Source organism: Camarhynchus parvulus, chromosome 17 (genome assembly GCF_901933205.1).
Source record: "Camarhynchus parvulus chromosome 17, STF_HiC, whole genome shotgun sequence".
In the NCBI taxonomy this organism is placed as follows: domain Eukaryota; kingdom Metazoa; phylum Chordata; class Aves; order Passeriformes; family Thraupidae; genus Camarhynchus; species Camarhynchus parvulus.
The window spans coordinates 8,886,217-8,911,472 of NC_044587.1; the positions used below are offsets into that span (position 1 = coordinate 8,886,217).

At 54.8% G+C, this 25,256-nt stretch overlaps 3 protein-coding genes across 3 annotated transcripts in view; 1 reads left to right on the forward strand and 2 right to left on the reverse strand.

Annotated features, from left to right (window-relative positions):
* The window catches only part of NIBAN2 (niban apoptosis regulator 2), a 36,845-nt gene extending 28,601 nt beyond the window's left edge, over nt 1–8,244 (forward strand). Inside the window, exons 7-15 of the mRNA XM_030961705.1 lie at nt 82–197; nt 278–382; nt 1,660–1,822; nt 2,703–2,890; nt 3,061–3,216; nt 3,845–3,961; nt 4,819–4,926; nt 5,035–5,146; nt 5,808–8,244. Coding sequence (XP_030817565.1) covers nt 82–197; nt 278–382; nt 1,660–1,822; nt 2,703–2,890; nt 3,061–3,216; nt 3,845–3,961; nt 4,819–4,926; nt 5,035–5,146; nt 5,808–7,057 — 2,315 coding nt within the window. The 3' untranslated portion in view covers nt 7,058–8,244. The remainder of the gene's footprint in view (nt 1–81; nt 198–277; nt 383–1,659; nt 1,823–2,702; nt 2,891–3,060; nt 3,217–3,844; nt 3,962–4,818; nt 4,927–5,034; nt 5,147–5,807) is intronic.
* Nucleotides 8,245–8,386: 142 nt separating this feature from the next.
* On the reverse strand, nt 8,387–14,060 carry SLC31A2 (solute carrier family 31 member 2). The gene is made up of 4 exons (XM_030961523.1): nt 14,002–14,060; nt 11,139–11,205; nt 9,609–9,780; nt 8,387–9,065 (listed from the first exon to the last, which is right to left on the reverse strand). The coding sequence occupies exons 1-4, from the start codon at nt 14,005–14,007 to the stop codon at nt 8,897–8,899; spliced, it is 414 nt and encodes a 137-aa protein (XP_030817383.1). The 5' UTR covers nt 14,008–14,060; the 3' UTR covers nt 8,387–8,896.
* Nucleotides 14,061–15,350: 1,290 nt separating this feature from the next.
* The window catches only part of LOC115911036 (collagen alpha-1(I) chain-like), a 93,118-nt gene continuing 83,212 nt past the window's right edge, over nt 15,351–25,256 (reverse strand). Inside the window, 18 exon segments of the mRNA XM_030961703.1 lie at nt 15,351–15,676; nt 17,358–17,546; nt 18,834–18,914; nt 19,795–19,901; nt 20,141–20,306; nt 20,924–20,986; nt 21,174–21,227; nt 21,389–21,406; nt 21,517–21,570; nt 21,735–21,788; nt 21,864–21,917; nt 23,054–23,107; nt 23,774–23,827; nt 24,056–24,109; nt 24,291–24,344; nt 24,697–24,750; nt 24,988–25,041; nt 25,178–25,231. Of these exon segments, the coding sequence (XP_030817563.1) occupies nt 15,527–15,676; nt 17,358–17,546; nt 18,834–18,914; nt 19,795–19,901; nt 20,141–20,306; nt 20,924–20,986; nt 21,174–21,227; nt 21,389–21,406; nt 21,517–21,570; nt 21,735–21,788; nt 21,864–21,917; nt 23,054–23,107; nt 23,774–23,827; nt 24,056–24,109; nt 24,291–24,344; nt 24,697–24,750; nt 24,988–25,041; nt 25,178–25,231 (1,368 nt within the window). The 3' untranslated portion in view covers nt 15,351–15,526.

Below are 25,256 nucleotides of genomic sequence, written 5' to 3' on the forward strand. Positions count from 1 at the left end.
AAGCACACCGAGGTGGGCTGGGGGTGCTGGGCTGCCCCTCACTCCCAGTTCCAGGCTGCTGAGCCGTGTCTCCCCCCGCAGGGATCTCGGAGGACTCCAGGGTGGAGGCTCCCGCCTTCACGGACGCCATCCGCATGTACCGGCAGTCCAAGGAGCAGTACGGCACCTGGGACATGCTCTGCGGCAACGAGACCCAGGTGGGCACCGCACCCCCAAACCGGGCTCAGAGGGCTGGGGGGGGCTCAGCAGGCTCCCCAAAAACCTCCTGCCTCCACAGGTCCTGAGCAACCTGGTGATGGAGGAGCTGCTCCCCGAGCTGAGGAGCACCATCGGCCCCCGGCTGAAGGGCAAAGCCCCGGAGCGCCAGCGGACCTGGATCCAGGTGTGGGGCTGGGACTGCCGGGGGGGATCCCCAGCGTCCCTGCCCTCCCCCTGCCCGCACACCCGGCTTGGGGAGCCTCCCTTCCCCCTGGGCTCCGTGCCCACCTCCCTTCCCCCTGGGTTCGGTGCCCACCTCCCTCCCTTCCCCCTGGGCCCTCCGGCTTCTCTGCCCCCTTCTCCCGGCCCCTTCCAAAGAATCCGGCCTTTCTCCAGAGTGGATTTTTCAAGCTCCTTCAGTGCCCCTGCCCAGCCCTGCCCAGCCCCGCCTGGGGCCAGCCGAGCAAACAGGAGGAAGCCCAGCCCCGGAGCGAAGCCTGTCCCGGCTAAATTTAGCGAGCCATTTTTAGAGCAGCGCGGGCTAAATCCAGCCCAAACCCTTGCGAAAGACTGAGGGCTCTTCAGAGCTGCCTGTTAAAACCTTAAACCCCGATAATTACCACCAGGCTCGTAATGGGCCACTTGAGCGGCCTGAAAACACACAAACGCTGCTTTTCCAAGAGCTGCTGTGGCTGGGAAGGAGGGAGGAGGGGAGGGCTCTGCATCCTGCCAGCCCCAAAATCGCAGCCTTTGGCTCAAAGTGAGCGTGAGGCTTCAGCGAGCGGCTCCATCCTGCTCAGGAGGTCGGCTCTGGGAGCCCAGGGAGGGGGAACAGGGCAGGGAACAGATTTCAGGGTGGGCTGGGGCTCTCCTGCTTGGACCACCACTGTCCCTGGACCACCAATATCCCCAGACCTGCAGCATTTCCAGACCTGTAGCATCCCCAGACCTGCAGCATCCTCAGATCACCAGTATCCCCAAACCTGCAGCATCCCCAGCCCTGCAGCATCCCCAGACCTGCAGCATTTCCACACCTGCAGCATTCCTGGACATGCAGCATCCCCAGCCCTGCAGCATCCCCAGACCTGCAGCATTTCCACACCTGCAGCATTCCTGGACATGCAGCATCCCCAGCCCTGCAGCATTTCCACACCTGCAGCATCCCCAGACCTGCAGCATTCCTGGACATGCAGCATCCCCAGCCCTGCAGCATCCCCAGCCCTGCCTGGGGCAGGTTGCCTGATGGAGGCAGCACTCACCTCTCTGCCCCTCCAGCACCACTTGGAAGCAGTTTCTGCGCTGCAGGAGCTCCATCTCACCCCACTGGGGGGTCCCTGGTGTGGAAACCCCTGGCAGGCTGTGGGGAAGGTCCTGTCAGCGCTCTGGGGATGGCTCAGCTGGAGCTGCAGGCACTGTTTGGGATGCAGCTGAAGGGTTTCTGACCCCTACCTGTGCCCCCAGGTGTCAGATGCTGTCTATAGGATGGTCTATGAGCTGGCCAAGGCGCAGTATGATGCAGCTGTGGCCAGGTGTGAGCAGGAGCGGCCGCAGCTGGAGAGCACCATCCGCACGGACATGGACCAGATCATCACCTCCAAGGAGCACCTGGCCAGCAAGATCCGAGGTACAGGGATGCCCTGGCAGGTGTGGGTGTGCCCATGGCTCCTGGGGGGGCTGTTCCTGGGGTGCAGCACAGCCCCTGGCACCCTTAGGGGATGCATGTCCCCAGGCATTGTCCCAGGGGGTTGGGGACAAGGTGGGCAGTCACCCCTATAGTGAAACAAGGTGACCCCCGAGGCAGGGAATGATTGGCATCTGACTCTATTGATGCAGAATGGTGAACACTTGCTTTATTAAAGCTATATTATAGTATAACTATATTAAAGAGAGATATTATATTGCATTACATTATATTGTATAACATTGTATTGTATAATTATATTATATTATATTATATTATATTATATTATATTATATTATATTATATTATATTATATTATATTATATTATATTATATTATATTAATCATACTTACTACTAACTGAAAGACTCATGACTGTCTGCAGACTGACAGTCCACACAGCTTGGACTTGATATGCTAATTAACATAATCTCCACCAGAATCTAATTACCTAATTCCTTCAGGTAAACAATCTTCCCACCACATTCTGCATGTGCAAAACACTAGGAGCAGCAAGCAGAGATGAAAATTGTTTTCTCTCTGTGCTTCTCCACGAAAAAACCTGAGAGAGAGAATTCTATCTCTGTTCAGAGAATGTGAATGCCACAACCCCCTGGCATGGTAGTGGGGCACGAGTGGGTTCAGGACAGAGCAGGAGCACCCTGCAGGAGTTCCTTGTGTTGTTGTGAAAGGGGGAGACACCTCCTGGAGGGCTTTGGGAGCAGGGGCAGCTCCTCCTCGTTGCTGGGGTGGGTTTGGGATGTGATGTGAAGGGCTGGGAGGACAGAGGAGCCTCACCATCCTCATCCCTGCTCTTTCCCAGCCTTCGTCCTGCCCAAGGCAGAGGTCTGTGTCCGTAACCACGTCCAGCCCTACATCTCCTCCATCCTGGAGGCCCTGATGACCCCCACGAGCCAGGGCTTTGCTGAGGCACGGGAGGTGTTCTTCAAGGAGGTCACTGACATGAACATGAACGTCGTCAACGAGGGCGGCCTGGAGAAGCTGGTGGAGGTGAGACCTGGGGGTGCTCCTTGCCACCTTAGGGGTGACAGGGCCAGTCCTGCTTCCACCCCCGGTGTGGACAGCACTGGGAGAGCCCAGGCTGAGGAGTGTCCACCCATGTGGGGTGGAATGTCCCTGCCCTGAGTACATGGAGAGGCTGAGCTTGGCTTTGTCCCCAGTACATGGAGAAGCTCTCCCACCTGGCCTTCCACCCCATGAAGATGCAGTCGTGCTATGAGAAGATGGACCAGCTGAAACTGGAGGGTCTGCAGCAGCGATTCGATGTCTCCAGCACTTCTGTCTTCAAGCAGAGGGCCCAGATCCACATGAGACAGGTGGGATGGGGACCAGGGCCCTCCCCCATCCCCCTGGGCTGGGAACAGAGGTTTGGGGAGCCCAGGGTGGTCCAGGTTGGGATGTCTGTGCTGTGTCTTTGGTGTGGAACCCATTGCGGGCTTGAGCATCCTGGCACAGCTGCCCCTTTGCCACGGAGCCCACTGGCACCAGCAAGGCCAGTGAGCCAGTTCTGGGGTTGATCCAGCCTAAACTGGCATGGGGTGCAACACCAGCTCTGAGCAACCTCCTCTCCCAACACCCTTGATCCTGGGGTGAGGGCTGCGGATGCCACGCTGGGAGCTCAGGGATTTGTGCAGAGTGAAGGCACTTTGCCTGTTGGGTACTGGAGAGGAATTCTTCCCTGGCACAGGGCGCCCAGAGCAGCTGTGGCTGCCCCTGGATCCCTGGCAGTGCCCAAGGCCAGGTTGGACAGGGCTTGGAGCAGCCTGGGGCAGTGGGAGGTGTCCCTGCCATGGCAGGGGTGGCACTGGATGAATTTAGGGTCCCTTCCACCCCAAACCAGTGTGGGGCTCTGTGCTGTGTCTCATCTTGGTGTGGCATTGCCACAAGAGCCCCCTGCCCACCCTTTGGGTGCCCCCCATGCTGACTACGTGTCTCTGGCCACAGCAAATGGACGATGCTGTGTTCACCTTCGAGACCCTGCTGCACCAGGAGCTGGGCAAGCTGCAGGGCAAGGACGAGCTGTGCAAGTCCATCCAGCGCATCCTCGAGAGGGTGCTCAAGGTGAGCTGAAAGAGGAGCTTTTTTGAGCTGTCTCATAAGCTTTTGGAGGTCCATTTCACACCCGAGATAGCTCAGCTACCTTTGGAAGCATAAAATTAGCAGGATGGCTTCTGTTGCAGTGTTGGAAACAAAAAGGTTTAAATAAAAGGCAAAATAACAAACTCTTAATAAAGAAAAACCAATCTAGGTGCAAGAGGCTCTTGCTCTTGGTAAAACACCTCACAAAAGCCATTAGTTTCTTTGTTCTCTTCTTTTTCTAGTAAATTGCTCAGGTGGGACTTTTTGCCTCCTGTCCATTAGCTATCCTTAAGTTTGAGGTGAAGTCCCCCAGGCCTATGAGAAGCTTTTTAACCTAATCGAGGAGAGAAACTTCTGGGCTTCTTTCCTTTTTAAGGGGACAAAGGATGGTTTTGTCACTGGTCAACAAGGGGCACACTCCTGCAGTGAGCCAGGGGGTCAGGCCTTTGGTGGCCTTTGGTGGCCTTTGGTGGCCTTGTTCCAGGGCCAGGGAAGAGGCTAGCAGTGATGTTATCCATTTCAAGTCTTTTAGAGGTTTCATGGGTTTTGCTGGGGGCAGGCAAGTGGGAAATCACCTGCAGGAGCCAGGTCCCCTCTGAGCACATCTGTAAAAGCCCCTCAGGGTTCAGACTGGCCCCAAACCCTCCTGCAGCCAGCAGTGGAAGAGCTGGCTCCTACCCAGGCTCAGAAACACTGGGAAACAGCTGGAGAGAGGGATGTGAGGCCAGAGGGGTCTGTGTGAATGGGCTGGGGGGGCAAATCCCAGGGGTTTGTGCCTGTGGGCAGGGGGCTGCCAGCCCACAGCCCTGGGTGACCTGGGGCACCCTCTCACCCTGCAGAAATTCGACTATGACAGCAGCACCGTGAGGAAGAAGTTCTTCAGGGAGGCCCTGCTGCAGATCACCATCCCCTTCCTGCTGAAAAAGCTGGCACCCACCTGCAAGGGGGTAAGAGGGGAAAGTTTGGGGTGTGGGGAAGGGCTGTCCACCCCCTTGGAGAGGCTGGAGCATCCATTCCCCCCAACCTGCTGGGCTGAGCTGCCTCTCCCCTGGCAGGAATTAGCCAAGTTTCAGGAGCTGATCTTCGAGGACTTTGCCAGCTTCATCCTGGTGGAGAACACCTACGAGGAGGTGGTGCTGCAGTCAGTGATGAAAGACATCATGCAAGGTAGGGTCCTGTGGCACCTGGAGAGGAGGGGGTGATCCTCTGCAGAGTGCTGGGGGCTCTGTGAGGAGGGGGTGACCCTCTGCAGGATTTTGGGGGCTGTACAGGATTTTGGGGCTCCCCTGTGGCAGGGGCTGGATAAAGAGGAGTGTTGCCATGCAGAACCAGCTGGGGGCTGTATGAGGAGGGGTGACTCCGTGCTGGAGGCTGTGTAAGGAGGGGGTGACCACATGTGGGGTGCTGGGGGCTGTATGGAGAAGGGGTGACCCTCTGCAGGGTGCTGGGGGGTCTCTGAGGAAGGGTGATTCCATTCAGGGGATCAGCTCGGGGCTGTACAAGATGGAGTGACCCCATACAGGGTGCTGGGGACTCCATAAGGAGGGGTGACCCCATACAGGGTGTTGGGGAGTCTATAAGGAGCAGGTACCCCATACAGGGTGCTGGGGACTCTGTAAGGACGACTGACCCCGTACAGGGTGCTGGGGGCTGCCCCAGAAGCAGCTTTCCCACCTGGCTGCCCCCCTGGCAGGGCTGAGCAGTGGGTGGGATGCTGCCCCCCTGCCCAGCTCCAGCCACCTCTCCCGCCACCCCGGGGAGGACTGGCCAAGGTGCCCCAGCCCGGCAGTGCCCGCAGCCCCCCTGAGCTGTCCCTCCCTGTCCCCAGCTGTGAAGGAGGCGGCCGTGCAGCGGAAGCACAACCTGTACAGGGACAGCATGGTGATGCACAACAGCGATCCCAACCTGCACCTGCTGGGAGAGGGCCTGCCCATCGACTGGAGCGAGGAGTACAGCGGGCAGCCCGAGGAGCCGGCGGCCGAGCGGCGCCGCAGGGCCAAGCAGGTGGTGTCGGTCATCCAGGACGACGAGGGGGCCCTGCCCTATGGGGCCGAGGCCCTGCTGCAGCCCGGCTCCCCCGAGGCACGGCAGGCAGAGCAGGCACAGCCCGGGGTGCCCCCGAGCCCCCCGGATGCGGTGCAGGAGATCCGGGATGCGCTGGCGCAGGAGAGCCTGGGGGATGGTGCCAGGCTGGAGGAGCGGCTGATGAACGGCACCGAGGGCAGCGGGGCCAGCGAGGAGGGCGTGCTGCTGGCAGGGGCTGCCCCAGGGGCTGCCACACAACAGGGCCCAGCCCGTGATGGGGACGGGGTGTGCTGTGCCACAGCGGCATCACCAGCACCTGGAGCTGAGGTGTCATCAGGAGCAGGGAGAGAACGTGCCACACCAGCATCCTCACCTGTCCCTGGAGCTGAGGTCCCATCAGGAACAGGGAGAGAACGTGCCACACCAGCATCCTCTCCTGTCCCTGGGGCTGAGGTCCCATCAGGAGCTGGGACACGCCGGGCTGCACCAGCACCACCTGTCCCTGGAGCTGAGGTGTCATCAGGGGGGCAGTGTGCCACACCAGCACTGTCACCTGTCCCGGGAGCTGAGGTCCCATCAGGGACTGGGAAACAGCGTCCTGCACCAGCATCACCTGTGCCCAGAGCTGATGTCCCAGCAGAGGCTGAGGTGCCCCATGCCACACCAAGATCATCCGTGCCAGCTTCCCCCATGTCTGCAGCTGATGTCCTATCAGGGGCTGAAGTGCCACATGTCACACCAAGATCATCCATGCCAGCATCTCCTGTGCCCAGAGCTGATGTCCTATCAGGGGCTGAAGTGCCACATGTCACACCAAGGTCATCCATGCCAGCATCCCCTGTGCCCAGAGCTGACCCATCAGTGCCACTTGGCACAGCAGCCCCAGCCAGTCCCCGAGCCGATGTCCCAGCAGAGGCCGAGGTGCCCCGTGTCCCAGCAGCACCACCCGGAGGGCAGAGCCCATCAGCAGCGTGTCACCAGCGCGGTGACAAGGAGCCAGGCCAGCACGGGGGCACCACAGAGAGCGGTGAGGGGGTGCAGACTGAGTTCTAGCCCCAGCCCCTGCCATGGACTGGCCCCGGTGACACTGGGGCTGGGGGAGGGGGACAGGACCCCCGGGATGGAGAGCAGCACTGTGGGAGAGGGAGGGGATGGGGACACCCAGACCTTACTGCCTAAGGGGGTCCCACTGCCACAGCCCCACTGGGTCCGACTGGGGTGGCCCCAGCCTGGCATGGGGCATCCCCTGCGCTCTGCTCTGTCCTTCTTCTGCCTTATCTTCTTTCCTACTGAGGAGATGCTTTACTGAAGAGCTTTATCTGCCCCCCACACCAGTGCCTGGGGCTGCTGGGGGGGGCTGGCACTAGCCCTGCTGAGGGTGGGTGTGTGGGACACTCCTGACTGTCCCCAGGTTGTCCCTGCCCCAATCTGGGGTCTTTCCTGGGAGCCTGCCCACTGCCATCCCCACCTGGCCAGCTCCAGAAGTGCCAGTGGGAGCAGGAACTGCAGGGGATGATGGCAAACAGGGACATGACAGGGACAGCAATGCTGAGGGGCTTGAGCCACTGCTGAGGGGGAGAGCACTGGGACAGCCATGGGCTGCTGGTACCCAGGCTGGGCTCACAGCACCCAGCACCCACCCCCAGCCACCCTCACCCCTAGGAACTATTTCAGGAGCTATTTTAAGTTCAGAGTTCAGTGTCTGGGGGAAAGTGGCACCCAGGCCGCGTCCCAGCTGTGCCTGGCAGGACTGGGGTAATTCCAGGCTCAGCTTGCTGTGCAGTGGAGAGATCCCAGCCCTTGCCCTCCAGATCTCCTCAGCACCTCCCATGGATGGTTTCTCCAGCTTTGCAGGTTTTGGCATTTGCTGTGCTGGCTGAGCAAAGAGCAGGGGTTTGCTGAATTCCCCCCTATGTGTGATGGGGACAGGAGTGCTGCAGCCCCCACACAGTGATGCCAAAGCCCTGGAGGTGCTGGGGGTCTGCAGGAGCCCTGGGTGGGACACCTGGAGCAGGGACCAGCACCCTGACACCCACCTGTGCCTAGGTGCCAGCATTGCTGCCTCAGAAGGGGGGTGCCCAGTCTAACCCACTCAGGGGGGCCCCCAAAGTGCCTTGGGAGACCCCCCCTCAAAGTGCCTTTCTCTGTGAACTTCAAACCTGTCTCTTCCAGGATATTTTATTAAGAAAAGTTATACAAATGTTTAAAGATATGCTTATAATAATTAATAAAATGGAAAAGCTTTATTTAAAGCCAGAGGAGACTCTCCTTATTCCTGAAACACCTCCCTGGGCAGGGCTGGGGATCCCCAGTCCCACTGTGAGACCCAGGGGTGTCACATCCTGAGCCCACCCAGCAGTGACACAAACCAGGAGTGGAGCTGAGATGATTTTATTCAAAGGGGTGTCCTGAGGAAGCAGCAAGAGGCACCTGGAGCAGCATTTCCCCCCTGGCACAGCCCCACCAGGGGCTCAGGGGCTGCTCCAGCCCCATCCCTGAAGCACAGGAGCGGGCTGGGGGTGGCAGGACCCCCCAGTGTCCCCAAAGGCACTGTGTGAACAGGGTGCAGGGCAGCTCTGGGCAGGAGGGTCCCTGTCCCCAGCAAGTCACCAGGTCATTCCTGTTCCAGCCAGGATGAACCTCCTCAAAAAGCAGGGAGGGGAGGAAATGCCAGCACCCCCCCCATGCTGTCACCACCCGGACAAAGGTCCCTGAGAGCCGGGGGACAGCCACCAGCCAAGGCCAGTGCTGGCCATGGGGCTCCCTGTCCCCAGAGCAGGGCCCCAGCAAGTCCTTGGGGTCTGTGTCCCACAGAGCACGGGGACAGAGACAGAAGTGACAGCAGCTATTCCAGACAAAGGAGCAGGAGATGGGACACGTGTGCCACCCGCTCTAGCCCCGGCCCAGCAGCGGGTACACCATGAAGTAGCCCAGGGTGGAGCCTGCAATGGCCGCCAGGAAGATCCAGGCGTTGTAGGACATGACTGCCAGCATCATCATATAGCCCAGCACCACCTGCAGCACGTGGAACAGAGTCTGGCCCACGTGGAACCAGAACCACCTGGGGAAGGAGAGGGGAAGTGCCATCAATGAGGGGCTGGGACAGCTGGAATCTCATCCCACCAGGAGCCTGGAGAAGCCAGAGGGGGTTTGGGCAGCAGGGAGGGGTTGGGGGCTACAAACAGCAGCTCAGGGGGAAATCCTGCTCCAAAATCAACGAGGCTGGCAGTAAGAGCAGCCTCAGGAATGATCTGGGATTAAATACAAGAGGAAAAACCCAGGGCTTGGCTCCAAAGGAAGGAACTGCCAGGGCCAGGCTTGTGGGGACCGAGTTGCTGCTTGTGCCCATCCCTAAATGAGTAGGACCCTCCTGCACCCTGCACATCGGCTCCTGGAGGGGAACATGAGCCTCTAGCCACCACCCTGGACACCTCCTTGAGGATCTGGAGGGGCTGGGCTGCCCTTGAAACCCCCACCCCAGGTTGTACACATCCCCCTCTTCTCTGGGAGTTCCTCCTCATAGCCCTTCTCCCCTCTGTGCTGGCCATGGCCCCCCAGCTCCATCCCCGAGCCCCCGGGTGGGTGCCAGGGGTCCCTGGGGTACCTGCCCTGCGCGGGGTCGCTGTGTTCCCCCTCCTGGGGCTCGGTCAGGGCCTCGTGGCTGAGGCTGCGGGGCAGGGCCAGCAGCGCCCGCCGCAGCAGCACGGCCTTGCCCATCTTCACAGCCTCATAGAGCACAGAGAGCAGCAGGATCACCAGCACCGAGAGCACCATCCCTGCAGGAGAGACACCCCAACACTGCCAGGCACGGGGAGAGCCTCTGCAGGTGACAGGGACACAGCAGGGCCTGGCATGGGGGGGTTTGGGAATATCCACGGGGGGATGTGGGGGGCTCCTGGCACTGGGCTGGGCAGCAGGGTTGTTAAATGTCAGGAAATTGTGTGTTTAGCTTTATAACTCACAGAATTAGGTTGGAAAAGCTGTTTGAGATCATTGAGTCCAACCTGTGACCTTGTCACCCAGACCACGGCACTGAGTGTCCCATCCAGTCCCTCCTTAAATACCTCCAGGGTCAGTGACTCCTCCCTGGGCAGCCCCTTCCAATGAAGAATTTTTTTCCTAGATTCTTAATTTAGGAGAATGAAGAATAAACTAAGCCTAAACTTCTCCTGGCTCAGCTTAAGGCTGTGCCCTCTTGTCCTAGAGAGCTGCTGTGAAACAAACACACAGCTTTGCATGGACTCCACAACAAACATGGGAGTTAAAATATGATGTTGGGAGAATAAACAAAATCAGAAAGAGTGTGAATGTGGGAAGCTGAGCCATTCCTGAGTGATCTGGGGGATGGCAGGCTGAGGGGGGCCTCACACAGCTCCCTGCCTGCTGCTCTTGGCTTGGGAGGATCAACCCCTGCACAGCTCAGCAGGGAGGGGATGGAGGGATGGACAGGGATTGAGGGACAGGGATAGAGGAGGGATGGATGGATGGATGGATGGATGGATGGATGGATGGAGGGATGGAGGGATGGAGGGATGGAGGGATGGAGGGATGGAGGGATGGAGGGATGGAGGGATAGGGATGGATGGAAGGATGAAGGAACAGGGATGGAAAGATGTATGGAGGGATGGACAGGGATGGATGGATGGATGGATGGATGCATGGATGGATGCATGGATGGATGCATGGATGGATGCATGGATGGAACAGGGATGGAGGGATGGAGGGATAGGGATGGAGAGATGGACAGGGACTGAGGGACAGGGATGGAGGGAGGGAGGGAGGGAGGGAGGGATGGATGGATGGATGGATGGATGGATGGATGGATGGATGGACGGATGGACGGATGGACGGGGTTGGACAGGGATGGACGGAGGGAGGGATGGATTGCTGGATAGGGACGGATGGATGGATGGATGATGGATAGGGTTGGACAGGGATGGATTGATGGATAGGGACGGATGGATGGAAGGATGAAGGAACAGGGATGGAAGGATGGATGGATGATGGATGGATGGGGTTGGACAGGGATGGACAGAGGGAGGGATGGATTGATGGATAGGGATGGATGGATGGAAGGATGAAGGAACAGGGATGGAAGGATGGATGGAGGGATGTCCCAGGGCTGGCAGCCTACCTGTGGGGCTGTGGACATTCCAGAAGTCGAAGAGCAGCACTACTGTGTCCGAGAAGTAGAAGGTCATCTGGAAAAGAGGCCAGGGAAGAGCAGTGCAGGAGCCCCTCGGGGTGATGGGTGCCCACCCTGCCAGCAGGCCCTGCACCCCCACCCTGGCATGCTCATCTGGGGATTCACCAAATGGTGCAAGTTTCTCCCCAGTTCTGAAACGGGAAGAGGAACTTGCACAGACAATCACAGTCACGCTGACTGGGCTGAACTCTCCCCGTGAGCTCCAGCAGGACAATTTCCACCCCCAGCAGCAGCTCCTGTGCGTGTCTGGGCTGTGACAAAAAGCCAGTTTACCCCTGTGACAAGGAGAAATGAATCCAGGACTTCATCCACGTGGATTTGAGGAGGGAAGGTCCCTGGGGACAGGTGGAGGCTGAGGGGAAGCTGGTGGGCAGAGCCTCTGCTCCCCTCTGCTTCTCTCCCAGGGCAGAGAAACCTCCTGCACTGCCAGGACACCCAAAACCTCAACCACCAAGGCACCCAGAGCCACAAGTGTGACCACCCAGCAATGGGGACCAGGTCCAGGGTGCCTCCCTGGCAGAGGGGCATCAATCCCAACACTGCCAGGACCTGCAAAGGCAGCACCCCTCCTCCTTCACCCTGCTGAAACAGGAGGAGCAGGAATTGCTCTTGTGTAACATCAGCTGCAGAGCTCAAACAGTTGCCACATCTTGCTCAAAAGGTGGAATTTTGCTGGGTTTTTCGTGCTCCCTTTGGTGAACCTCCCTAGGAGGTGTTTGTGGAGCTCATAGCTGCTCCTCCCCTGCACAGATCCGTGCTTGGCTGCTCTTTTCTGCCTTTTCCAACACCAGCAGAGGTGACTGACAGGAGCAGGACCAGCCTCAGCCAGAAATACCATCCAACAGCCCGTGGGTGTTCAGGCCACAGCCCGGCTCCAATTACAGCCCTCGGCCCTCCTTACCCACAGCACATTAATACATGTAATTGGCTCACCCTTTTAAGCCTCCTTTGGTCACAGATTAATGATAATTAGCCTTTAAATGAAGCTATTTCTCCTTCACAGGCTTCACCCACAGGTGGTGGAAGGAGCAGGTGAGTGTTTTAGGGATGGGGGATAGAAGTGATGGGCAGAATCAGAGTCATTAACTTTGGAAAAGTCACCTAATATGAAATCCAAACATTACCCCAACATGCCAAGACCTCCACTAAACCCTGTCCCCAAGTGCCACCTTTCTGTGTTTTTTGAACAATTCCAGGCATGGCGATTCCACCCTTTCCCTGGGCAGCCTGTTCCAGAGATCCAGAAGATCCATTTGCTGCCCCAGCCTGGGGTGGAGCCACATGTTTTTGGGGTGCCAAGCATGGGTGTGACACCAAAATAACGCTCCTTGGGCCAACAGCGATGCCACAGAGAGATTTCTTGGTGGGTGAAGGTCAAGAGGCCAAAATCCTAAAAATCCCTGCATTCTTCCCAACAGGGAAGAGCCACCACCACCAGGGAGATGTCCCAGGGTGTTGAGGGATGTTGTTCAGAGGGAGGGGATCCTGTCCTCCCCCACCTGCCCTGCAGCAGGGATTGGACTGAGCAGGCTCCCAGGCGAGGCTGCACCCAGCTCCTCCCCCGCAGGAATTCACACCGGCAACAAAAACTTGTTGGGAAATCTCCTGTGCTCGAGGTGCATTTCGGGCTGGATCTGCTGCACTTTTGGGGTTATTCTAGCAAAACCAGTGGTGCCTGCACAGAGCAGTGCCAGGCTGCATCCCAGCCTGCTGCTCCAGCCTAACTGGGATGTCTGATCCCACACTTTGGGATAAAGCTGCAGCACCCTGATCCAATCTGGACAGTCCCAGCTGCAGCCCCACACTGGGGACACATTGGCCATGGGAGTGTCCCCAAACTGGGATCCTCCTTGGGACTGTGTCACCCTCCAGGCATTGCTGCTTCAGGGGGCTGGGACCCTTAAACATCAAACAGAACCATGGAGTGGTTTGGGTTGGAAGGGATCCTAAAGCTCATTTTGTCCCAGCTCCTGCCATGGGCAGGGACACCTTCCACCATCCCAGGCTGCTCCAAGCCCTGTCCAACCTGACCCTGGACACTTCCAGGGAGATTTAAGGAGTTACAGGGGGATTCACGGGGTTCCAGAGGGGAATTCATGGGGTGCCAGAGATATTTAAGGGGCTGCAGAGTGTATTGTCAGGGCTCCAGAGGGGATTTAAGGGGATCCAGTGCAATTCATGTGGTCCCAGGTGGGGAGTCATGGGCTTCCAGGAATATTTAAAGGGTTCCAGGGAGGGAATCAAGGGACTCCAGGGTGGAATCACGGGGTTCCAGGTGGATTTAAGGGGCTCCAGGGTGGAATCACGAGGTTCCAGGCAGATTTAAAGGGTTCCAGGCTGGAATCACAGGGTTACAGGGGGGATTCACGGGGTTGCAGGCGGATTTAAGGGGTTCCGGGATGGATTCACGGGGTTCCAGGGTGGAATAGGGGAATCCAGGGTGGAATCAGGGGGGATTCACGGGGTTCCAGGGGGATTTCCGAGGTTCCAGGGTGGAATCATGGAGTTACAGAGGGGATTTAAGGAGATCCAAGGGGGAATCACGGGGTTCCAGGGTGGAATAACGGGGTTCCGGGGGGATTTCCGAGGTTCCAGGGTGGAATCATGGGGTTACAGAGGGGATTCACGGGGTTCCAGGGTGGAATAACAGGGTTCCAGGGGGATTTAAGGGGTTCCAAGGGAGATTCACGGGGTTCCGGGTTGGAATCGCGGGGTTCCGGGGGGATTTCCGGGGTTCCAGGAAGGTCTCCCGGTCCCGGCAGTGCCGTGCCCGTCCCGTCCCGGGGCTCACCTGCATGGTGGCGGCGGCAGCGGGCGCGGGGCCCGGCCCGTTCCCCCCGGGGCCGCGGCGCTGTCACACCGATGTCGCGGCGCTGTCACACCGATATCACGGCCTGTCACGGGGATGTGGCGGCCGTGTCGCTGTGCCGTATCTAGCGCGGGGCTCCTCGGGAGCTGTAGTGCGGGGCGGGCCCAGGCCCGTCCCCTCCTCCCCGCGGCCCTGCCGGGCTCCGCGCCCTGGGTACGGCCCGGCCCAGCCCCGGCGGCTCCGCGGCTTCGCTTTCCCTTCGCTCCCGGCTGCATCCCGGCCCCGGGGCTGAGCTAAAGACCCCAAGGGGTTTTCTGCTGGTCCCCCCCGCACCCTGAAAGTGCTGAGAGATTTTTGGGTGTGCTCACCTGGAGAGGAGAAGGCTCCAGGGAGAGCTCAGAGCCCCTAAAGGGGCTCCAGGAGAGCTGGAGAGGGACTGGGGACAAGGGATGGAGAGACAGGACACAGGGAATGGCTCCCACTGCCAGAGGGCAGGGATGGATGGGATATTGGGAATTAGGACTTGTTCCCTGTTAGGGTAGGCAGGCCCTGGCACAGGGTGCCCAGAGCAGCTGGGGCTGCCCCTGGATCCCTGGCAGTGCCCAAGGCCAGGCTGGGCAGGGCTGGGAGCACCTGGGACAGTGGGAGGTGTCCCTGCCATTAGATGGTCTCTAAGTTCTATTCCAACCCAAACCATTTAGGATTCTGTGATTTTATTTTCTCTACAGACAGGCAGGACAAAGGGGAACTTTCCTCCCAGCTGTGAGTAGAAGCACACAGTTTGCTCCATGCTGGGACACTCCATCCATCCCCATTACACCTGGGAACAGAGAGTGCTGAGCTGGCCCTGCCTCAGTTTCCCCAGGTGCCAGCAGGTGCACATTCCCACAAAGGCACCCAGTGCTGCAGTGCCTGGCTCTACACCACTAAAATTCCTCTCAGTGAAGTGGAGACTCAAAACTGAGGCAGGATTTGGGGGGGATTAACATTTTCACGCTTTTGCCTCACTTGGTGCCGGGCTGGGAGGGAGGTGCTGGACCAGCAGCACACTGGGCTCTCCCAGACTCACCAGGGCCACTTCCCATCCCAGTCCTGGGCCATCAATGTTCTAACCATTTGTGCACTTGACCCTGGCAAAAAAGCTCCTTTCCTTCCCCTTTTCCCAAGCTGACACTAGTTTTGTTCCTTGGTTTTTTTGTTTTTCCTTTACAGACAGTTCCCAGCGATTATAATTACACAAACCTCCCCCAAGCAGTCATTAAATCAGCACCTTCTCATATATAATATATACATATATAATATATATATAATTTATAGAGAAATGACTTCTGTAAACAATATTCCTCTACTCCAGAAGGAAATAGAGTCCGGGGCATAACACAGCTCCAAACACAGCAGCTCTGTGGAGCAGCTGGGAGCCCTGTGCCACCTCCAGCCCCACTTGTCCCCACTGGGATGGCTCTTGGGTGGGGACAGAACCGGCTGGCCGGTTTGGGTGGCACCACTTTCAGCTGAAGCAAACTGGTCCGACTGTGAAACCAAACTGGTGCGAGGCGTCGCCGTTGTGGAACACAGCCAGGTCCCGCAGGGGCAGCAGCCACAGCTCCTCCGTGCTGAACTGGAAGATGGTGTCGGCGATGGAGGACTCGTTGTCCAGCTGAAATGACCACCAAGGACAGCTGAGTGCCACCAAACCCCTCAGCTGAGGGCCTGGAGCTCTCTTGGCTCCATCCCCAGCCCCTCTGGCTTTTCCAGGCTGGTTCCTCCCCCTTGCCACATCCCCAGAGCAGGGCCAAAGGAATGGATGTTCTCCATCCCCATCCCACCCTGTGCAGCCTCATCCCCCCTGTCCATCCCAAACTGCTGGCCTTCAAACACTCTCCAAAGGGCTCTCCAAATGTCAGGAGCCTTTTGCAGGTGTGATATATGTTATAAAATAACTCATGCTAAAGGAAATTAAAACCACAGCATTTTGTGTACAAAGCCAATGTGGGGCAACAAGCAGAAATAGGCAAAGTGATAAAAATGAAGATTCAGGTGTCATCAGATGACTGTCTCCAGGGATGGATATTTGAAAGGGTTTTTTCTGTCTGACAAGACCCCAGCAGAAGGCATTTGAAAGGCATCATCAGAGGTTTATCCCATAAAGTTTTCACCTGACAGGATTCCAGCAATTATCCACTGATTCTGAGAAAGGTGGCAGCAAGAAAGAAAAACGACAATAATATGCTAAAATATACTAAAGAAGAGCCCCTTCCAGAGCCCAAAAACTGTATAAAACTGACCCCTTAGAAATGACATTTGGAGAACCACGGGGACTTTGGTGTGATAGAGGCCAAATCCTGAGTCTCCCTGACTCAGAGTCGAAATTGCTTGTGGCTTCTTCCAAATTTTTTTCTTTGATAATTTAATAAATTATTTAATTTAATAAATATTAAATATATATAAATAAAATATATAAAAGTATAAAATTTATATTACATATAAATATATATTATATATAGTATATAGTACATATAATATATATATCTATTACATATACAAATATATATCATAGATATATTATATAAATATATATTTTTATAAATATGTATTATATATTATATTATACATATTATATTATATATATAAAATAATATATTTTATATATTATATAAATATATAATATCTATTACATATATATGAAATATATAATATATAATATATAATATATAATATAACATATATATGTAATATATGTAATATATAACATTATAGATTATATAAATATATAATATATATTACATATATATGTAATATATAATATTACATATATTATAGAAATGTATATTATATAAATTATATATATTTATATAAAAATAATATTATTTCTATATAAAATATATAAATCATTAAAAACTAAATTTAAATTTAAAATTAAATTAAAAATTAAATTTAAATATAAATTAAGAATAATTAAAAATAAAATTAAAAATAATCTAAAACAAATATTAATTATTTATTAGATAATTATTTATTTTTAATAAATTATAATAATTATTATTAAATATTATTATTTAATTAAAATAAATAATGATAAAATATTTATTGATTATAATAATTTATCATTAATATAATCATATTTATAATAAGAATAATTATATTTAATATTTTAATAATATTATTGTATTATAAATGATAATTTATTATTTTAAACAAACAATTATAATTAATAACTATTATTATTTATTATTAGTTATGATTTATGAATTGATTTATATTAATAAACCATTCCTTAATGATGAAATTGGAGTGTCCATTTCTAACGCAGGCGCAAGGGCTGCGCGGGCCAGGCTCACCAGGCAGCCGTGCAGGCTGGCGGTGTAGCTGTGCTCCCGGGAGTCGGCCAGGAAGCGGATTTCCTTGCGGGGCTGGGGCCGGCGGCGCTGCGGGGCCGCTCTGCACGAGTACGAGACCTTCTGGGCGGCGCGGTGGCTGTGCAGGCGCAGGAAGCGGAGCTGCACCGGGCTGGCCCCCGCGTATTCCAGCTGCAGGGAAATCCGGTGGGAAAAATGCTTATTTTAGCATTGGCTTGTCGCAGATATTAAAATGAATATTGTATGTGCTATGTTAGATAGTTATGCTGAATTAGTTTTCTTAAGTAGTGTGTTAAATATAGTTTTGGGTTATAACATAATGTTAAAATAGAAACTATGCTATGTAAGATACTTTTTTTTTAAGAAAGGACTTGCACCGAGATAGCAGCCACGAGACACCTAAATCTTTCAGAGAAAGGGAATTTATTGCTCCATTATCAGAAGAAACAAACTTCTTCCTGCCTTGCTCAGCCATGAAGAGCCGTCAGGATTCAGAGGAAGAAGTTGACACTGACCAGACACAATTCTGTGTTTGAATGGAATTTATCCATCATGTATGAGGTGTATGAATATGCAACAGGCTATTGCTTCTAAGGGTTAATCCTCTGTTAACGTGGGTCCCTTTTCAGGCTTATGCTGCCCAGAAAAGGTACCCGGACTGTCCGTAACTCTTTGTTTTCATTCTCCCATATTGTCCTAATCCAATTTGTCCAAATTATTATTACTCTAATTATATTACTATTTTATAACCATTATATTATTAAACTATTAACATTTTAAAAACTAGTAAACTTTTAACATTTTAAAAACAAGTGATTGGCGTTTTTCACATCCGGCATGTGGGGGCTGCTTCAGGTGGGCTGTGCTCCCCCAAGGCTAAACCCTGGCAGGGTCCAGCTGCCTGTTCAGCGCTGGAGTTCCTCACAGAAGGAATGTCACATCCCTCTGTGCACAGCCAGGGGACCCTGGTGCTGTCCTGTAGCCATGATATTTTCTGAAAAATCCCTTTGCCAGGATTTTTCTCCTGAGAAGCTGAGAGGCCTCAGGAACAAAAGGTAAACAATGGTTATCTGCTGCTGTGGAATGCAACAGGTGCATCTGTGATTGGTGTCATGCGGTTGCTTCTAATTAATGGCCAATGACAGTCCAGCTGTCTCGGACTCTCTGGTCAGTCACAAGATTTTATTATCATTCCATTCTTTTCCTTTCCTTTCAAGCCTTCTGATTTAATCCTTTCTTCTATTCTTTTAGTGTAGTTATAATATATCATTTTCTTTTAATATAATATATATAACATAAAATAATAAATCAGCCTTCTGAAACATGGAGTCAAAAGTCTCATCTCTTCCCTCATCCTGGGAACCCTGCAAATTCCCACACTGTCCCAGCACTGCAGGGACGCTTGGAGACGCCTGCCCCAGCTCTGTGTCCCCGTGGCTGTTCCAGCCGGGCACTCACCAGGAAGCCCCCAGGCAAGGTGCTGAACCACTCGAAGGTGTTCTCAGAGCTGTAGGTGCTCAGCCAAGCCTTGATGGGGACCTGCGGGGAGCAGGGACAATTGTCACGCTGTCCCAGCAGGGGATAGTGGCGCTGACAGGACAAGGAGCCAGCACAGAGCTTCTGTGTGTCCCTGCAGCCTGGCACACATTGTGACCAGGATCCTCACTCCCTGCCAGGGCAGTGGGCACCACAGCGAGGGATTGGTCACCACAGCGAGGGAATGGTCACCACAGCCAGGGAATGGTCACCACAGTGAGGGATTGGTCACCACAGCGAGGGAATGGTCACCACAGCGAGGGATTGGTCACCACAGCGAGGGAATGGTCACCACAGCGAGGGAATGGTCACCACAGCGAGGGATTGGTCACCACAGCGAGGGATTGGTCACCACAGCGAGGGATTGGTCACCACAGCGAGGGATTGGTCACTACAGCGAGGGATTGGTCACTACAGCGAGGGAATGGTCACTACAGCGAGGGATTGGTCACTACAGCGAGGGAATGGTCACTACAGCGAGGGAATGGTCACTACAGCGAGGGAATGGTCACCACAGTGAGGGATTGGTCACCACAGTGAGGGATTGGTCACCACAGCCAGGGAATGGTCACCACAGTGAGGGATTGGTCACCACAGCCAGGGAATGGTCACCACAGTGAGGGATTGGTCACTACAGCGAGGGAATGGTCACCACAGCAAGGGAATGGCCACCACAGCGAGGGACTGTTCACTACAGCAAGGGATTGGTCACCACAGCGAGGGACTGGGCATTACAGCAAGGGACTGTCACCACAGCAAGGGATTGGCCACCACAGCGAGGGACTGGGCACCCTGTCCCTCTCCAGCCCCACCAGCCCTTGTCCCCAGCCATGCTGAGGGGTCCCTCGGGGCTGCAGCTGCCCCATAAAAGCCACCCCCGTACCTGGTTGTGCACGGGAGCAATGCAGGTCTCCCCCCCAGCTGTGAAGTTGCAGAAGGCCCTCAGTGCATCCTGGGGGCTGCCCTGGTTGGGGTCGATGTAGTATTGCCCTGGAGGGAGGAAAGGACAGCCCTGGCACCCAGGTTTGGCACAGGGAGGGTGCCCCACAGTGCCATCCCACCCCAGCTGGTGGCCTGGCTGCCAGCCCCTTTCTCCAGCAATGCCCACAAAGCCCATCTGACCTCATTCCCCAAAATCCTTATTCCCTCTTTATTTCAAAGAGCTGCCTGTCCCTTCCCAGGCTCTGGACACCAGGCCAGGCCCAGGGGGTCCCCCATGCCCCTGGTACCATCGGGCAGGCCAGGGTGAGCCAGCAGCAGCTCCTTGCAGGTGGTGGCTGGGTTGGTTTTGGTGCCATTGGGATGGTCCACAAGGGCTTGGAGCTCCTGGCTCAGGGCGTCCAGCAGAGCCCAGACCAGGGTGTAATTCAAGTGGTTGGAGGAATAAATGAGGTGCTGGAAAAAAAAGGAGGGGATATCACCAAACTGACCACAGATCCCCCCACCAGGAGCATCATCAGGGATGGCACATGCAGGGGACAAGGACAAGCAGCGGGGGAGAGGGAGTAGCTGGATCTTCTCGGTCCTGGTGCACAGGGGGCCTCAGAAGGAGCAGGACATGGGACTGCATCCCTGGCAGCCCCTTCCTGTCACAGACATATTTTCTGAAAAATCTTTTCATTAAGGTCTTTTCTCCTGAGAAGCTGAGAAGCCTCAAAGGAAAAAAAAACAACAATAATTATGTGTTGCTGTGGAATGCAACAGGTGCATCTTTGATTTGTTTTATGTGGTGGTTTTTAATTAATAACTAATTACAGTCTAGCTGTCTCAGACTCTCTGATCAGTCACAAGATTTTATTCTTATTTTGTTCTTTTTCTTTGCTAGCTTTCTGATGAATTTTTTTTTCTATTTTTAGTGTAGTTTTAATATAGTATTTTCTTTTAATATAATATATATCATAAAATAATAAATCAACCTTCTAAAACATAAAGTCAAGATTCTCATCTCTTCCCTCATCCTAAGACCCCTGTGAACACCACCACACTTTCCCTCCTGGGCAAGGGTCACTCACCTGCACCTCCTCCTGGGACAGCATCACTGCAGGCCCGCTGGGACCAGGGGGGCCAGCCAGACCCTGGGGGACAATGACAGTGCTGGTGGCACTGGCTGCTGCCCACGAGCCCCTCAGCAGCTCCTCCACCAGTGCCAGCAGCTGCACATCCCCATGGAGCGACAGCATGGCATGGCAGGGCTTCGCTGCCATGTTTAGGGGAGTGAGGGACCCAGATTTTGGGCTGAGGGGAGTTTGTGGCTCTGCTTACCGGCATTCCTGGTGTGCCCCTGGGGCCTGGCAGGCCTGGGAAGCCTCTCAGCCCCTGCCAGAGGAGGAGGTGCAGAAGGGAAGGAAAGCAATGGGGGAGATGCTGCTGTGCTGAGCTGCACCCCCACCCTGCAGCCCTGGAGTGGGAAGGAGGGGAGGGATCCCATGGCAAGGCTGATCCCACTGATCCCCCTCCAGCTGCTCCCCACCACTTACTTTGGGTCCAGACAAGCCCTGGAAGGAAAAGGACAGGACCAGGATAAGAGGGAGGCAGGTGGGATCAAAGCTGCATCCCTGTGGGGTGAGGAGTGAACCCCAAACCTGCAGGAGGGGGAAGGACTCACCGGTGTCCCGGGAATTCCAGGGTGTCCCTGTGGGCCAGGGGGGCCACTGTCACCCTGCAAGGACAACAGAGAGCTCAGGGCACTGCACAGGACATCCCCCAGCCCCACATCCTTCTACAACCCAGCCCCTTCCCCACGTGGATTTTATATGGAAAAACAAGAAATTCACCCCAAATACTCATTTCAGTCCCTAACATTCCTCTCCACCCTGTCCTTACCTGCCTTCCCTTGGGTCCTGGCCTCCCAGGGACACCATGGGGTCCTGGCTTGCCCTGGAAATGTGGCAGGATGTCACACAGGGTGACAAGGGGCCAGGGGGAAGGAAAAGAGCAAAACCTGTCACACACCTTGAAGCCATCATCCCCTTGCTGGCCCAGGTCACCCTTGCTGCCCTTCTCGCCCTAGGAGAGAGTCAGGGAGAGCTGTGGTGGCAAAGGGAAGGACAGAACCCCAGGACACCAGTGTGGGTGGGGAAATTCCCACTCATGGTTGGCTGCAAAACTTCTGGAGCAAAAACCCCCAAACACCAAAGAATTGTTCCAGAGAATTCACTGCACCCACACTGGGGACAGAGGCAGCAGCAGGGATGAAAGGATCGTCCCAGACTAAAACATCTCTCAGGAAAACCTTGGAAATTGCTAGGAAGCACTTGGAGAGAATAAAGAAGATTCTTGTTGTGCTGAAACCAGAAGCAGGGGAGAAATCCCAGCACAGCCTCCCCTCTGCCTGCTCTCTGGAGCTGCTCACTGAGGTGACAATAAATTTAAAGTCTTAATTATTCCCAAAGTTTCATTTTCCTGAAGGCTCTGAGCAGCTTCCCATCGCCAGGGAGTGGGATGGGATGGGATTAGTGGGATGGGATCCATGGGATGGGATGGGATGGGATGGGATGGGATGGGATGGGATGGGATCCATGGGATAGGATGGGATGGGATCCATGGGATAGGATGGGATGGGATGAAATGGGATGGGATCAATGGGATGGGATGGGATGGGATCCATGGGATAGGATCCATGGGATAGGATGGGATGGGATCCATGGGATGGGATCAGTGAGATGGGATGGGATGGCACCCATGGGATGGGATAGGATGGCATCCATGGGATGGGATTGGGATGGGTCAATGGTTTTCCATGGGAGGGATGGGAGGGAGGGATGGATGGGGGGGTTGGTTAATTGGGATCCATCAGGATGGGATCGTGAGAGGGTGGGTCAGCGATGGGATAAGCATCAATGGTGGGAGGCGGTTTACCAAAGGCTCGGAAAGGAAGGAGGGAGGTTTACTCTTTTTTAAGGTGGGAAAGAAGACACACTGCTGCTTGCAACTCCAGGAGGATGGAAAAGCTGCAAAAGGCCTGGATTTGGGAGAAAATCTAAAAGTTCCATCTCCCAGCACTCAAGAACATGGTGGCCAACCCCAGAGAAAGATGGTGGAGCCATCAGGCCTCAAAAAGAGGGGAATAAAGGATGGCATTCAGCAAATTAAATGCCACCCTGTGCCCAGTGTCCCTGCTGTGCCTGGCACGTGTCCCCTACCTTGTGTCCTTTTGGTCCAGGGTCTCCTTTGATGCCCTTCAGCCCTGGGATGCCCTAAGAGAGAAACATGGAACTGCCTCACCCTGGGCTGAGCTGCTCCTGTCAGCCCCTGGCAAGGAGGGCCCTCCCCACACCGGAGGATCCTGAGGATTTCAGGCAGTTTTAGAAACTTTGAGGCATTTTCTCATTGTTTCTTTGATTTTTGCCTTCAGGAGGATCCTTCAGCAAAGCCCATTAAAAATGCACTGGAGGTGCCTTGGCTGGCTGAGAATTTCCAGCTTGGGTTATTTTTTTTTTTTGTGAAGTTGCAAAGCCCCAAAGTTGGGCTTTTTTTATTTTAAGCAGAGAAAAAAGCAATTTCTAGTAATTAAATGAGTATTTGGGTCCTTTTTGCTGGCTGCAGTTTGTCTCTCCATGCCAGCTCTCTGGGAAGGTGGGCACAGTCCCACCAGTGCTCAGCACTGCCTGGCATCAGACACATACCTAAAAGAAGGATTTGGCTTCCAGAACCACATTTTAGGGATGAAGTGCTTTGTCTGACTACCCAAACCCTCCTGGGATGTTCATTTGGGAGGAGAAGACAGAAGGAGGTGGATGAACCATTTTAAAAACTTCCCTCATCTCATTTTAAACAGGTCTCTGCTTCGGGTCCCTGCTGGGTCACACAGTGGGGTCAAACAGGGAGCAGCCAGCCCCCATAAACCCCACACTGATACTCACATAGAGTCCCTGGGGGCCCTGGGGTCCTGGAAGTCCTTTGTCACCTGGGTAGCCCTGAAATGCAAAGGGAGAAGCCCTGGCTGTGCCCAGGGTGATGCTCCAGGGCAGGGAGAGCAGCCCATGGGGGCTGTGGGTGTGGGAGGTGCCCCTGTTGGGCTGGGAGGCTCTGGGGGGGCAGAGCCCTCAGTTATCCTTGTTTATTCATTTCTAACCCGGGGCTCAGGCAGGTGGGAGCACCCCCAAACTGCCAGGGGGCCAAGGCAGCCTGACAAAGCCACCTACCTTGTGTCCCCAGGGACCCCGTGGGGGCTGCTGGCCCATCTTGCCTCGCTTGCCCTGGGGACCACAGGTGAAAAACTCATAGGTAGTTCCAAACTGATCCAGCCACCCCTCATCCCTCCAGGATCCCCTCTCCAGGGATTCTGAGCCCCCAGAAAACTGGGACCACCCTGCAGAGCCTACACAGGCTCCAAGGAGCAGCTCGTGCCACCCTGGTGGGGACAGCAGTGCCAGTTACCCGTCTGCCAGCTTCTCCTGGGACACCTTTGTCCCCTTCCTGTCCTGCATCGCCCTGGAGGAAGAGGAGAGGGGGGATGTGGGTCTCCAAGAGCTCAGCCACATCCCAGGAGTGGGCAGGAGGACATGGGGACAGAGCCCAGCAGGCACTGGGGGATTCTGGAGATGGGCACCAAGAGCTGGGGAGGCCCCTGTGCCCCCAAGCCAGGCTGGAGGCAGGATCTGCCAGCCCCTCACCCAAAAACCAGCCCAGGAGCATCCTGGGCTTGCCAGGTGGGGATAAACAGATCCTCCTGGGCAATTCCCACTGTTTTCTCTCCATGGTCCCCCCAGCTCAGTCCTGCCCACGCCATGCCCACTGGGCAGACCCCTCAGGTGCCATCCCCAGGGAAGGATTTTGGGGGTACCTTATCTCCTTTGCGGCCCTTCCGTCCTTTAGGACCAGCTTGTCCAGGAGCCCCCTAAAACCCCAAAGGAGAAGGAAAACCTGCTGTGAGGATGCTGTGCCAGGGATGCCCCTCCTGGCTTCCCTCCCTGCCTTGCCCCAGTGTGCTCAGGGAGGGTTCAGCAGGAGCAGGAGTTGGTGCCTGCATTGGACTTCTGCACATCCAGGAGATGCCAGCATCCCCCAGCCTCTTTCAGGGAGAACCACCACTCCCACCATTTGTCCATTCCACTGGCTCCATCCCACTCCTCACCATTTGTCCTGGCTTTCCCGGTTCTCCTGGCTCCCCTTTTGCACCCACCAGGCCCTAAGAAGGAAAACAGAATTCAAGGCAAATCCAAACCTTTGGGTTATTCAGATATTTGGGTTATTCTGTGAGGGACACAGATGTGGGAGGCTGGAAAAGCTGGGGCAGGGAATGGGGCAGAGAGGAGCCTGCTCACCTCAGTGCCACTCAGCCCGGTGGCTCCAGCTTCACCCGGTGGCCCGAGAGTCCCCTGAGTTCATTTGGGGACAAAACAT

Coding starts and splice junctions, on each gene's coding strand:
- SLC31A2 (XM_030961523.1), bottom strand. Junction 9,781..11,138: donor GAATGTCCACAGCCCCACAG/GTAGGCTGCCAG, acceptor TCTCTCCTGCAG/GGATGGTGCTCTCGGTGCTG. Junction 9,066..9,608: donor AGCGACCCCGCGCAGGGCAG/GTACCCCAGGGA, acceptor CTCCTTCCCCAG/GTGGTTCTGGTTCCACGTGG.